The sequence below is a fragment of the Salmo salar genome, chromosome ssa05 (genome assembly GCF_905237065.1).
Source record: "Salmo salar chromosome ssa05, Ssal_v3.1, whole genome shotgun sequence".
Taxonomy (NCBI): Eukaryota; Metazoa; Chordata; class Actinopteri; order Salmoniformes; family Salmonidae; genus Salmo; species Salmo salar.
This window is the reverse complement of record NC_059446.1, coordinates 27883191-27898086: the sequence shown is the minus strand read 5'-3', so window position 1 is coordinate 27898086 and position 14896 is coordinate 27883191. Positions and strand designations below refer to the sequence as shown.

General features: G+C 43.8%; 1 protein-coding gene and 1 long non-coding RNA gene across 3 annotated transcripts in view; one reads left to right on the top strand and one right to left on the bottom strand.

Moving 5' to 3' along the window:
* Positions 1-10658, top strand: part of glrbb (glycine receptor, beta b) — a 30826-nt gene extending 20168 nt beyond the window's left edge. For both annotated transcript variants that reach the window (XM_014199216.2, XM_045718027.1), the window contains exons 8-10: positions 3507-3659; positions 6885-7180; positions 9043-10658. In XM_014199216.2, the coding sequence (XP_014054691.1) occupies positions 3507-3659; positions 6885-7180; positions 9043-9336 (743 nt within the window). In that variant the 3' untranslated portion in view covers positions 9337-10658. The remainder of the gene's footprint in view (positions 1-3506; positions 3660-6884; positions 7181-9042) is intronic.
* A 2468-nt stretch (positions 10659-13126) lies between these two features.
* On the bottom strand, positions 13127-13921 carry LOC106604557 (uncharacterized). Its single transcript, XR_001328691.2, has 3 exons — positions 13674-13921; positions 13399-13535; positions 13127-13262 (listed from the first exon to the last, which is right to left on the bottom strand). It is a non-coding gene; the product is annotated as an uncharacterized lncRNA (long non-coding RNA).
* Between the last annotated feature and the right edge of the window lie 975 nt (positions 13922-14896).

Genomic DNA, 14896 nt, shown 5'->3' with positions numbered 1-14896 from the left:
TGACACTGAAGGGGAGGGTCTGGGTGGGCCTTCTTATGGCGGCGGCTCAGGTGCGGGACGTGGCCTCTGCCCCACCCTTGGCGTCGCCCTCTTAAGTGGCGCACCTGGCCGCGCCGAAGGTCTCGTGGGCGACCCTGACTTCGCCCGGCAGACGGGCCACTCTGGCAGCTCCGGGCAGACGGGCCACTCTGGCAGCTCCGGGCAGATGGGCCACTCTGGCAGCTCCGGGCAAACGGGCCACTCTGGCAGCTCTGGGCAAACGGGCCACTCTGGCAGCTCCGGGCAGACGGGCCACTCTGGCAGCTCCGGGCAGATGGGCCACTCTGGCAGCTCCGGGCAAACGGGCCACTCTGGCAGCTCTGGGCAAACGGGCCACTCTGGCAGCTCCTGACTGGCGGGCGGCTCTGGCAGCTCCTGACTGGCAAGACCCACTGGAGGCCTAGTCCTGGGAGGTGGCACAGGACGGACCAGGATGGGGAGACCCACTGGAGGCCTGGTCCGAGGAGGAGGTACAGGCTTAACCAGGATGGGGAGACCCACTGGAGGCCTGGTCCGTGGAGCAGGCACAGGACAGACCAGGATAGGGAGACCCACTGGAGGCCTAGTCCTGGGAGGTGGCACAGGACGGACCGGGTCCAGAAGACGCACTGGAGGTCTAGAGCGCACGGCCTGCACAACCCGTCCTGGCTCGATGCCCAACCTCCCCCGGCAGATGTTAGGAGCTGGGATGTAGCGCACCGGGCTCTCCACGCATGCTGGGGACACCGTGCGCTTTACCGCATAACACGGTGTCTGACCAGTACTGCGCTGCCTCCTGTAAGCACGGGGAGCTGGCTCAGGTCTCCAACCTGACTCTGCCACACTCCCCGTGTGCCCCCCCCCTAATTTTTTGGGGGGGCTGCCTCTCGGGCTCTACCTGCCTCCCAGGCAGGTTGTCACAGTGGTCCCGCAATTGCTCCCATGTCCAGTCAATCCTTTCCTCCAATACTTCCAGCGACCAGGATGCCATCTCCTCCCGAGCGCGCTGCTTCCAATAGTCCTCCTTGACTTCCATCTGCCCTCTTCTCCGCTGCTTGGTCTTTTTGTGGTGGGTAATTCTGTAACGGCTGTCTGAAGAGAGAAACCAAGGTGCAGCGGAGTTAGTGTTCATCATAAGAATTTAATAGACCAACGTGAACACTTTACAAGAAAACTGACAGCCAAAACAGTCCTGTCAGGTGCAAACACTAACAGAAACAATTACCCACAAAACCCAAAGGAAAAACATGCTCCTTATGTGTGACTCCCAATCAGCAACAACAAGCTTCAGCTGTGCCTGATTGGGAGCCACACACGGCCCAAAACAAAGGAATACAAAACATAGAAAAAGGAACATAGAACGCCCACCCAATGTAACACCCTGGCCTAACCAAAATAAAGAACAAAAAACCCCTCTCTATGGCCAGGGCGTTACGGTCTCTTTTTTTATTTGTGGGAATACTTGGGAACAGATTTCCTAAATTAATCTAATTTTTAGCTGAGTTCCTAGTGATTTTACAGTCTTTTTTGACCAACCCCCCCCCACCAAAAAAAAACGATTGAAAGTTAGAATAATAAAATACACAGCAGGGTCGAATTATTGACTAGGGTGGGGCCCATTGATCAACAGTTATCATTTTCAAAACTGCAAACATTTGCCTCCACCCTATCGCAAAATTAGTAGAACTGCATGAAAGCAATATTTTTGTGGCAAACTTGCTTTAGTACACTCTTAAGGATCGGACCCTTTTTTTAAATTTTCGACTAAAATGACATACCCAAATCTAACTGCCTGTAGCTCAGGACCTGAAGCAAGGATATGCATATTATTGTTACCATTTGAAAGAAAACACTTTGAAGTTGTGGAAATGTGAAATTAATTTAGGAGAATATAACACATTCGATCTGGTAAAAGATAATAGTACCATCATCTTTGAAATGCAAGAGAAAGGCCATAATGTATTATTCCAGCCCAGGCGCAATTTAGATTCTGGCCACTAGATGGCAGCAGTGTATGTGCAACGTTTTAGACTGATCCAATGAACCACTGCATATCTGTTCAAAATGTTGTTTCAAGACTGCCCAAATGTTCCTAGTTGGTTTATTAATTAAAAAAAAAATTGTTACTTACAGCCTCATGCTAATCCCATTAGCCTAGGTTAGCTCAACCGTCCCGCGGGGGGGGCACCGATCCCGTAGAGGTTTAAAACGGCAACATTCTCTGTATGCCCCATTGCAAAATGTGCAGAATTGCAGAGAAATCACTTTAAAACATAAATTGTTTCTCATTGAAGTCATAAGGGGCTCCGTTAAAATAATTTGCTCCCAGGAACATCGCTACAAGGTCCACCAAAAGGAATGGCAGGGGCATCACTACAGGGTCCACCAAGAGCAGCGTTTCTCAAACTAAGGGTCGCCAAATTAGAAAATGGGGTTGCGAGAGAAACTCAATTTTTTTTTACCCAATTGAAAAACTAAGCATTGGCCATTTATAGCATCACGTTTTTTTACATGGTGGGGTCATGAAAATATTTTATATCAAAATGGGGTCGCGGGCTAAAAACAACAAGTTTGGGAACACCTGGCCTAGAGGATTGGCAGGGGCATCGCTACAGGGTCTACTTAAGGGAATGGTAGGTGCAGGTGCTAGGAAACAGGGTGTGAACAGGGTGTGAAAACACAAGAGAGACATGCTCTTTAAAGATCCAATGCAGCCTTTTTTTTATCTTAATATAAAATCATTTCAGGGTAACAATTAAGTACCTTACTGTGATTATTTTCAATTAAAATGGTAAAAAATAAACAAAAATAGCTTCTTATCAAAGAGCAATTTTTCAAACAGATCTTTTAAAACACATGAAAATCACGTTTTTGACTGCACTGGTCCTTTAATATAGTTACTCCAAAGCAGATAACGAGGGAAAGAAAGTGAAAAAGCAGTCTGTCTGGGACGTGAGATATCATGGTTATTCATAAAGGCAATTAAATAGTAGATCATTATCAGAGAGAGAGAGAGAGAGGAAGCTGACAGAATTGAATACGCCACGGGCTGCCCCTCCCCTCTTCTGTTCTGCTTCTGAAAGAATAATCCAAGAGGAAATAGCCCCCGGTGTTAGATGAGTTTGAGAACATGCACATTTATCCAGGAATATAGGGTATCTTGATGATGATGCACTCTCTTTCTGCTTGTCCTGAGTCAAACTCTTGGAAAATACTTGTTGTTCATTCTTTCGTTTATTCTTTCATTCACAGACCGATAGTCATCACAACAGTCATTTAGTGTTCATATTATTGTCTACCCAATGTAATTTTATATTACTTTGTTATGAATGTTTGACCCTACCGGTAGCTTGAAAAACTTTATACACTTTAGTTTGTGAATTTACATATTATACTCATCCTAAACCATCGAGTGCCAACCCTCACCTTACTGGTTGTGCGGGCTTTTGTTCCAGCCTTGCTCTATAACACTATATTTACTCCTCTAGGCTACTACACGTGTGTGGAAGTGATATTCACCCTGAGGAGGCAGGTGGGCTTCTACATGATGGGTGTCTATGCCCCCACACTTCTCATTGTGGTCCTCTCCTGGCTCTCCTTCTGGATCAACCCTGATGCCAGCGCTGCCAGAGTCCCTCTGGGTATGAACTTTAATCCCTACTCTAACCTCTAACCACTGACCCCTAACCCCTATCCTAACCACTGACCCCTAACCCCTATCTTAACCACTAACCCCTAACCCCTATCCTAACCACTGACTGACCCATAACCCCTATCCTAACCACTGACCCCTAATCCCTATCCTAACCACTGACTGATCCATCACCCGTATCCTAACCACTGACCCCTAACCCGTATCCTAACCACTGACCCCTAACCCCTATCCTAACCACTGATTGACCCATAACCCGTATCCTAACCACTTACCCATAACCTGTATCCTAACCACTGACCCCTAACCCCTGTCCAAACAACTGACCCCTAACTCCTATCCTAACCACTGACTGACCCATAATCCCTATCCTAACTACTGACCCCTAACCCCTCTCCGAACCACTTACCCATAACTTCTATCCTAACCACTGACCTCTAACCCCTATCCTAACCCCATGTCACTGTGTCTGACTGTGGGTAGTCTCCCATGTCACTGTGTCTGACTGTAGCTAGTCTCCCATGTCACTGTGTCTGAGTGTAGCTAGTCTCCCATGTCACTGTGTCTGACTGTAGGTAATCTCCCATGTCACTGTGCACTGTGTCTGACTGTAGCTAGTCTCCCATGTCACTGTGTCTGACAGTAGGTAGTCTCCCATGTCACTGTGTCTGACTGTGGGTAGTCTCCCATGTCACTGTGTCTGACTGTAGGTAGTCTCCCATGTCACTGTGTCTGACTGTAGGCAGTCTCCCATGTCACTGTGTCTGACTGTGGGTAGTCTCCCATGTCACTGTTTCTGACTTTAGGTAGTCTCTCATGTCACTTTGTCTGACTGTAGCTAGTCTCCCATGTCACTGTGTCTGACTGCAGCTAGTTTCCTATGTCACTGTGTCTGACTGTAGCTAGTCTCCCATGTCACTGTGTCTGACTGTAGGTAGTCTCCCATGTCACTGTGTCTGACTGTGGGTAGTCTCCCATGTCACTGTGTCTGACTGTAGGTAGTCTCCCATGTCACTGTGTCTGACTGTAGGCAGTCTCCCATGTCACTGTGTCTGACTGTAGGCTGTCTCCCATGTCACTGTGTCTGACTGTAGGTAGTCTCCCATGTCACTGTGTCTGACTGTAGGTAGTCTCCCATGTCACTGTGTCTGACTGTAGGTAGTCTCTCATGTCTGTGTGTGACTGTGGGTAGTCTCCCATGTCACTGTGTCTGACTGTAGCTAGACTCCCATGTCACTGTGTCTGACTGTGGGTAGTCTCCCATGTCACTGTGTCTGACTGTGGATAGTCTCCCATGTCACTGTGTCTGACTGTAGGTAGTCTCCAATGTCACTGTGTCTGACTGTAGGTAGTCTCCCATGTCACTGTGTCTGACTGTAGGTAGTCTCCCATGTCACTGTGTCTGACTGTGGGTAGTCTCCCATGTCACTGTGTCTGACTGTAGCTAGACTCCCATGTCACTGTGTCTGACTGTGGGTAGTCTCCCATGCCACTGTGTCTGACTGTGGGTAGTCTCCCATGTCTCTGTTTCTGACTGTGGGTAGTCTCCCATGTCACTGTGTATGACTGTAGGCAGTCTCCCATGTCACTGTGTCTGACTGTAGCTAGTCTCCCATGTCTCTGTGTCCGACTGTAGCTAGTCTCCCATGTCACTGTGGTGTTGTCTGAATTTAGCCAAAAAAATAAAAACTGAATAATCCTACGTTTCGTTATTCTTTTGCTTTACTAATTGAAATAATAGTGAAATGTAGCGTGATTCAATTCTGATTTTGAGGCTGGTCTGACTTATTGAGGCATCAGATGCAGCCTAATATATCCATCCATTTGACATCACTGCATGATGACATGAGAGTGGTTTACTGTTTTTCATATACTCTAGTATCCCATTTTACTGTTTCATTGTTTGCCTGAGGGAGTGCAATGTGAATAGCAATAGAACCATCTATTGTCATTCCACTGTCTCCCCTACATGATACATAATATATCATGAAACAATTTATGTTGTATGAGTAACTCGCCTAGTCCATCGTCAACAAGCCTGCACGAGTGGGAAATGTCAACTTCTCCCCGTGTGACGTCACTTCATCCATTCTGATGGGTCTGGAGAGAGCTGTGTGGATAAGAGGACCATGCATTGTTACTCCCCCACTCCCACCACTGCCGTCACTACCTCCTCCTCCTCTGTTTCCCCTCCAGCTGTTAGTCACTTTCCTCCCATCCCTCTATCTCCTCTGGAGGGCCACCTCATGACACCTTAGTAAATGGGATCAGCACAGGTCAGTCATCTCCTGTGTGTGTCCATTCATTCACCTCTGTGTGTGGGTGAGTGTGTGTGTGTGTGTGGGGGGGGGGGTTGCGTGTGTCTGTGTTGGCGTACATGTGATTAGATGTGTGGAGTATTTCCGTATACACTTCCTACTATGTGTGTCGTGTTGGACTCATTTTGTTCCCACAATATAGCGTCCCATCCGGGGCCAAGCGTCAGCAAACAAAGCATTATGCTGTTTCAACAGAGCCAACACCTTCCTTGTGTTATGTAAAATAGGCCAGCTTGCATGCTGGGATGAAAAGGATTTCAGAGCTCGGTGAACTCCGATGGGGTTAGGTAATCACCTGAAATAAGGACCCCACGCTTTTATTTCGAGATATTTCTGCATTCACTTATATAACGGCCTAGATTAATTGTCCAATCAGAGAGGAAAAACAATAGAAAATAGCTCTTTATTATTGGTGGCGCTGTGAACCCACTTCATCACTAGAATGAGGAAGGTAGAAAGGTAAAGGAAGGTTCATGGGTTTATAATTGGGATCTTAGTACAATATATCCTGGGATATGTGTTTGAATGTGAGTGTTTTATTACCAGGTGATTCATATATCCATTATTCTGTACTGTATATCAGGGGTATTCAATTCCAACTGTCGAGGTTTGCTGGGTTTTCTCCCTGCTATTTACCACTCATCTGGTTTAGATCAAAGACTAGACCTCTGATTTAAAGGCAAGGATGAAAACTAGCAAATACTGCGACCCTCAAGGTCTGAAGTTAAATCTCCTTGTCTGCTGTGCATTCTATGTTGAGCATTAGAGAGTCGAGTCCAAATGCTAATTTGAGCTCCTTTGACACATCTAGAAGTATCCCCAACACTAAGCTCTGCTCTCCTTCCTTGGATGTTTAGTTGACAAGGTCACCTCTTCCCTGCCTGTTAACCTCCCAGGGATCCTCTCGGTGCTCTCTCTGTCTTCTGAGTGCACGTCCCTGGCCTCAGAGCTGCCCAAGGTTTCCTACGTGAAGGCCATCGACATCTGGCTGATCGCCTGCCTACTGTTTGGCTTCGCCTCGCTGGTGGAGTACGCCGTGGTGCAAGTGATGCTCAACAGCCCCAAGCGCATCGAGGCCGAGAAGGCCAAGATGGCATCCAAGGTGAAGGCAGAGGGTAAGGAGAAGGCGGCGGGCAAGAACAACACGGTCAACGGTACCAGCGAGACGCCCTGTCATGTCAGCACACTGCAGGTGGGTGAAGGAAAGGTGGGGAGGGGATGGGTATTTGTGGGGAATGGGGTGGGGGGGGGGGGGTGTTGCTTGTGTATGTGAGTTCGCTTTCTGTAATTGGAAATAGGATGTAGTTGTTTCCAGACACTGATCTAAATCAGGATGTAGTTGTCTCCAGACACTGATCTAAGTCAGGATGTAGTTGTCTCCAGACACTGATCTAAATCAGGATGTAGTTGTCTCCAGACACTGATCTAAATCAGGATGTAGTTGTCTCCAGACACTGATCTAAATCAGGATGTAGTTGTTTCCAGACACTGATCTAAGTCAGGATGAAGTTGTCACTAATGGATACAGACGCTTGCGTGTGTGCACGTTTGCGTGCATATGTGTGTACTCGTGTGTGCGCGTGTGCTATCCTCAAACTTAGTTGAATGACGAATGGTTAACCTTGTCCCTAGGCATGATTAGAGTGAAGTTAGCAATCTAAATGCTAAATAGATTGGACGATCCAATCATTCATAAATGCTAACATCTTCTGCACTCTTGCCTGGCACGGATAAAGATTGACACTCAGGTACAGATTTCGCTCCTGAAATGTCGTTTTAATCATACACTTCATTGAAATTACTTGACATGGTAATGTATGTTAGTCAAGACTTCGAGAATATTACACTCGTCCGCAGAGATCAAACATGTTTTCTTATCAAATGTAAATTAAATGAACAACGATTTAATGAGATTAATGGTTAGAGTGAAAAACTAGCAACTATATGATTAGATTCTCAATTGCCCTGTAGCCCTTGAGGGAAGTCGATGAGAAAGATCCACGTTGAAATTTGGGTTTTAGAAGCTACTTCCCCCAGATGATTTTGTATTTAGCAATCTATTGTAACAGCATGTCAATTCACAAAAGAAAACACAAGAGAAGACTTCCAGATTACATCACCAAAACAGCAACATTAGGGATATTCTGCCACTGTCTATGGGTGCCATCAAAAGACAATGCATAAGATAATTGTGTATCTGTTGCATTGTCATCTCATTCAGAAAGAAACTGCCAGACACCACACCAATGCAAAACACCATTGCATGGTCAAAATGGCACCCTTTCTATATGCCGATATATATGGACATCCAATAATGATCAACCCAGCATCACTCAAAGTGTCTCTCTCCAATAAGATCCTATACAGAGGAATGCAGCTGATCTATCGCTCTGACGTTTGTAGCGTGACACCTTATGCGCTATCTCCATAGGGAACGAGCAACACAGCTAATGTCTACAGAAGGTAGGCATGTTAGCACCATCCAACCCTCCAACCACACTAGAACCATAGAACAGATCTGACTAAAACCACACCAAACGGTCCTGAAAGGGTTGGCAAAGCACAGTCATAAATTAACTAATGTCAGAATGTCACACAAATGAAGGCATTACTTGATTGGAATGAAGGCATTTCTCTCTGGCTCTGGCCGCTACTGCTCAGCGTTGGCGGTTGGCGGTAAGGGAGGAGGATGACATGGGATGTGATTAGAGCTCTAGCTGACTCCTAGTTCATGGGCTGCCGAGATGTAGGATGCCATTAGCTGAGAGAAAGTCAGAGAGCTGGAGAGTGACTGGATGGGAATGTTTGGAGTAGTGGGACTAATGCAATGTTTTCAATTGCTCCCATCACTACCTCACCACCAATGCCATTGTTCATTTGAGCAAGGCACTTAACCCCTAACCTGCTCAAGAGGCACTGCTTTTTTCCTGACCCTGTGCTCTCCCCAGCCTTCTGTGAATGTGTGTGTGGTGTGATTGTGCGGTGGGTACTCTGTTAGCAAAAAGACCGCTTTCCCATAAACAAAGTTATGTTTACCACCTTTCCCTTTTCCAGGGGGCAGAGACCCGGTGCAAAAAGGTGTGCACCTCTAAATCGGACCTGCGCACCAACGACTTCAGCATTGTTGGCTCACTGCCGCGGGACTTTGAGCTCTCGAACTTTGACTGCTACGGGAAGCCCATTACCTTGCCCCACGGCCTGAGCAAAAGCCAGGCCAAGGCCAAGAAACCGCCTCCGCCCAAGCCCATCATCCCCTCAGCCGCCAAGCGGGTCGACCTCTATGCCCGAGCCCTCTTCCCCTTCTCCTTCCTCTTCTTCAACGTCATCTATTGGTCCGTGTACTTGTGATCAGGGATGGAATTTAAGGGTTTTGGGCCAGCTTGGCTAGTAGACCACACCTTTGCTTGTGATCAACTCGTATTTTGATCCATTCTTCCTTAATTTTGAAGTTATTTATTTGTTGATCTGTTTATATTAATCTATATATTATTAACTATCATTATTGGCACTAGAACAATTATATCATCCATGAATTCATAATTATTGGCACAAGGAAGAACGAACATCCATCATAGGTGTAATTCGTGAGATGAATGATATAAATTATTTGACAATTTGAAAATCAATAAAGAATAAAAAATATAATTAAGAATGAATGGAAAAAGAATACTGTTGTAGTACTTAGTTCAAGGAAATCATAAGAGACGGTACAAATAATTGTAAATTGGTCTCCATGTTTGAGCTAGTAGGGTTTTAACGCAGACAGTCCCAGAATTTCAAAACGCATTCTGATATGTTAAAGAAATTGCATTGTGAAACCCAAACGTATTATGTCGAAGTCTCTCAAAAAACGCTCCAGAGAACCACACCAGGGTACCGCATTTCAAATGTGAAAACAACCCTAAAAATAGATTAAAGAAAGAATGAATAAAAAAATATTAGTGTACATAGCCAGGTGCTTTTTGTCGCTACGAGCAGGAACTTGCTCGCAAGATTGATAAGATGGCATCGGCACGAAGTTTACAATTGCATGTTAAAAATTGCTTATATGAATATAAATGCAGTATATTATATCTATGAAAGTTTATTAAAGCTACAATATGTCACTTTTTGGGCGACCTGACCAATTTCACGTAGAAAAGTGAGTTACAGATCTGTAATTCTCATTGAAAGCAAGTCTAAGAAGTGGAAGATGTGTTCTATGTGCGCTATTTCTATGTTTCCTGTTCTTAAATTTAGTTTTTGTATCTATTACTTTCGGTTTTGTTCACCAGCTTCAAATAGCTGAAAATGCTATATTTGGGTTTTTTGAAAAGATATTTCACAGCGGTTTGGATGGTACAATGATTCTCTACACTATGCATTGCTTGTTTTGTCACATAAACTAAAATTAGGCGAACTCTAATATTAAATACTAAATATTACCTTTAATATTATGGTATTATTTTCTCTCTTCAAGACTACAGTTCATATATAAAAAACTGTGTCGTTGTTCAGTTGGTTATATGACATTGCCACTACGAGAATTGTACCTTTTGACAGTCTCTCACATATCACTACATGTTCAGCACCATATTTCATGTGTAAATGGGTTAACAAACTGACCATGTATATGTGATTTGCAAGTTTACAATTTACAAACTAAATAAATGTTTATATGACTTACTCAACGATGTATTTGTGATATTATTTGTTGTAGTCTAAATCTGTCTGTCCCTACACACATTTATCACAGATTTACCACAATGACTAAAGAATGTGAGATTAAACAAATGTTGTATACCCGTTGCTCATTAAAATAAACTCAAGGATTTTTCCAGATATCATACAAATAAACCCCTTCCCCTAAATTATTCACATGGAATCAAAAGGTAAACTTTTCCTCGTAAAAACAGTCACATTTGTGATAGATCATTCACAGTAAGATGAATAAATCAAATAAAATGTTATTTATCACATGCTTCATAGACAACAAGTGTAGACTAGCAGTGAAATGCTTACTTAAGGGTCCTTTTCCAACAATGCAGAGTTAAGATAAGATGTTTTTATATATAAAAATAGACATAGTGACACAAGGAATAAATACACAGGGGTACGAGGTCATAATATGGATATATACAGGGAGTACCAGTACTGAGTGGATGTGCAGGGGTATGAGGTAATAACGTGGATATATACAGTGTGGACGTGTGTGTGTGTGTGTGTGTGTGTGTGTGTGTGTGGTGTGGCTTCAGTATGCATGTGTGTGCATGTTATGTGTGTGGGTGTATGTAATGTGTTGTGTACGCATGTGTCTGTGTGTGCAATTGATTTGCTATTTAGCAGTCTTATTTAGAAGTCTCAGCCTCCTGAGGGGGACGAGGCGTTGTCCTGCCCTCTTTAAGACTGTGTTGGTGTGTTTGGACCGTGATAGATCCTTAGTGATGTGGACACAGGAACATGAAGCGCTCGACCCTCTCCACTACAGCCCAGTTAATGTGAATGGGGGCGTGCTCGGCCCTCTGTTTCCTAATTGCGGATTATCAGTGGGAAACTGATTGAAAATTGACAGGTTTTTTATGTCTTTTTCTGACTACCACATGACCAGTTGGTCATAATTCTGACCACTATATTATGTGCTATATTATGTACTGGTCATAGACCTCATCCTAACCTGGTAATAACTTGACTACAGTTTATTTCCTGCTGTAGAAAGTATTGCAGAGGATAAAGTTGGATATTGAAAACATTGTTCATTACATTTATATTTGTTTCCATAGTCCCCAATTAAAGTTGAAATCTGCAACATATTCTTACATTTAAAATAGATCAAGCAATGGAAAAAACACATCTACATCACCATTATTTTCACATCTGCATATAGTAATTGGTTTCATAATTCACCCACAGACATTACATGCATTGAAATACTGGGACACAGAGTATATAAAGGCTTATTGTTTTATTTGATTAATAATTAATAAGAGCTGTGTGGATCTTCATCAAGGATCTCTGAGCACAGAAGGCGATCTGGAGCATAATGGCCCTCTTGAAGAGTGGTGTGATGGGTCAGATCTGGAGCATAGTGGCCCTCTTGAAGAGTGGTGTGATGGGTCAGATCTGGAGCATAGTGGCCCTCTTGAAGAATGGTGTGATGGGTCAGATCTGGAGCATAATGGCCCTCTTGAAGAGTGTTGTGATGGGTCAGATCTGGAGCATAATGGCCCTCTTGAAGAGTGGTGTGATGGGTCAGATCTGGAGCATAATGGCCCTCTTGAAGAGTGTTGTGATGGGTCAGATCTGGAGCATAATGGCCCTCTTGAAGAGTGTTGTGATGGGTCAGATCTGGAGCATAATGGCCCTCTTGAAGAGTGGTGTGATGGGTCAGATCTGGAGCATAATGGCCCTCTTGAAGAGTGGTGTGATGGGTCAGATCTGGAGCATAATGGCCCTCTTGAAGAGTGGTGTGATGGGTCAGATCTGGAGCATAGTGGCCCTCTTGAAGAGTGGTGTGATGGGTCAGATCTGGAGCATAATGGCCCTCTTGAAGAGTGGTGTGATGGGTCAGATCTGGAGCATAATGGCCCTCTTGAAGAATTGTGCGATGTGTCAGATCTGGAGCATAATGGCCCTCTTGAAGAGTGTTGTGATGGGTCAGATCTGGAGCATAATGGCCCTCTTGAAGAATTGTGCGATGTGTCAGATCTGGAGCATAGTGGCCCTCTTGAAGAGTAGTGTGATGTGGCAGATCTGCAGTGAAGAGAATCAATGCATTACAACTTTATACATTTGAGATTTTAAAATAACATTTTACAGGACATTCCTGAAGAAAGTTTGTGGACTCAGCTGGCTAAAAGTATTTCCATGGTACTTGTTGAAGTAGTTTGTGGCAGTTATAGCTTAGAGATGTCTTCAAAAAAGAGCAACTTGCTCATATACTACACAGTGCATACGGAAAATATTCAGACCCCTTGACTTTTTCCACATTTTGTTACATTGCAGCCTTATTGTGAAACGGATTAAATAGTCCCCCCCCCCCATCAATCTACATACAATACCCCATAATGACAAAGCAAAAACAGATTTTTAGATTGTTTTGCAAATGTAGTAAAAATAAAACAATTGAAATACCTTATTTACATAAGCATTCAGACCCTTTGCTATGAGACTCGAAATTGAGCTAAAGTGGATCCTGTTTCCATTGATCATCCTTGAGATGTTTCTACAACGTGATTAGAGTCCACCTGTGGTAAATTGAATTGCATGTCTCTTGGGGAATCAAGTCTCAGTGAGACCTGATGCAGAGAAAAAAACATTATTGATCTCAGCACAGCTAGTACAAACCTAGTTCTTACAAAGCTGGTTAGTAGAAATCAATACATGTTGAACAGTATCAAACAGAAAAAATAAATAATTGCACACAAAACTTACCTTCAGTGACCATGGATTGAATGAGGGGTGGTTCTGCTCTCTCCCTGGGATGTGGCTGAATAAGTAATTCGTAACTGAATGGCTGGCCAAGCACTGCTGTAGAGGCCATGCATCAGGTCATTGATATGTTTCAGGAACTGTAAAGACGAATCATGATTAATCATTACCTAAGGTCTTCACAGTTAGCCTAGCCAGTACATTGACTATGTTGCCCCTCAGCAATCTGGCCGTCAGGCAGACAGATGGAGAGAAACAGAAAAACATAGGCTATTTACATCTCTTGGTCGGCAGGCTGGATAACTTCCCGTTGTTCCTTCCTCCCATCCAAGCTAGAAGATTCAGAAATTGAAAAAGGCAGTTGAGAGTTGTAATGTCTCTCTCTCTCTCTCTCAGCTAGCATGACACAATGTTGACATGATTACAATCTTTTCTATTAGTTATTCGTAATCTCTCTCCCCCTCTTTTTCTCACACAGAACACACACCTACACACAGCTAGCATGACAAGGTCCTCTCTTCGTCTCTCCCTCTCTCTCTCACACACACACAGTCACATGCACACACACGCAAACACTCATTTACTGTCAACTAAACAGATATCAAAATGTCCTAACGTTAGCTACAACCAATGGTTACAACAGGTAAAAATGAAAATATACCATGTCCATGGAGGATTAGCCAGAGAACTAACATTAGCTACTTAAAATTAGCCTGCTAACGTTTGTATAGATTGGTGTAAATTAACTGATAAAACATCTTAATCTGGTTGTGATCTGGTTATAAGACGTCCCGACCAGATTTCAACCAGTAAAAGACGTCTTTATCACAACGTATGCCCACTGGGTTCCTCCCTTCCCATTGGCTGACCTGTATTTTCCCAACATGCAACCTGCACATTAAGCATGGCACACAGCTATTTCCTCCATGAGAGGCTTGACCATCTCCTAATCTCCCAATTGGCCATCAATTATTATGTTTGGATATTGACCTCTGAGTTTTGTTGCGAGACTCCTCAATATGAGATTTGTCTCCGACTTAATGAACCAAGATAGATGCTGACCTCATGTCATGACAAATGGCCCATATAAATGAAGCAGAAGGAGATCTGGTCAGGTTGGTTGAGGATGGAAAGTACAGAAGAAAATGCAATTTCAGTGGTTATATTACAGGTGGGATTAGACCATAGATTAATTTAAATAACATGTTATGAATATATCCTTATTTATCAAGCAAATAAGTACCATCTTGACTTCTTTGCTGTTGCTGTCATGGTAACAGACATTACAGAGGGAAGATTTCAGCGGTTACTCAGGGCAACCAATCTCGCCGACGAATGTTTCTGGAATGAATACACATGCCAGACGATGAGACAAAGACATAACAATAATAACACGTGAGTTTAACGAGAATGACAAATTAGTGGTTAAAATAATCTCTCATTAAAGGTATACTAATATCACTCAGGAAATTCCCTGTTTTTAGGGCCAAAATGTGTTGGT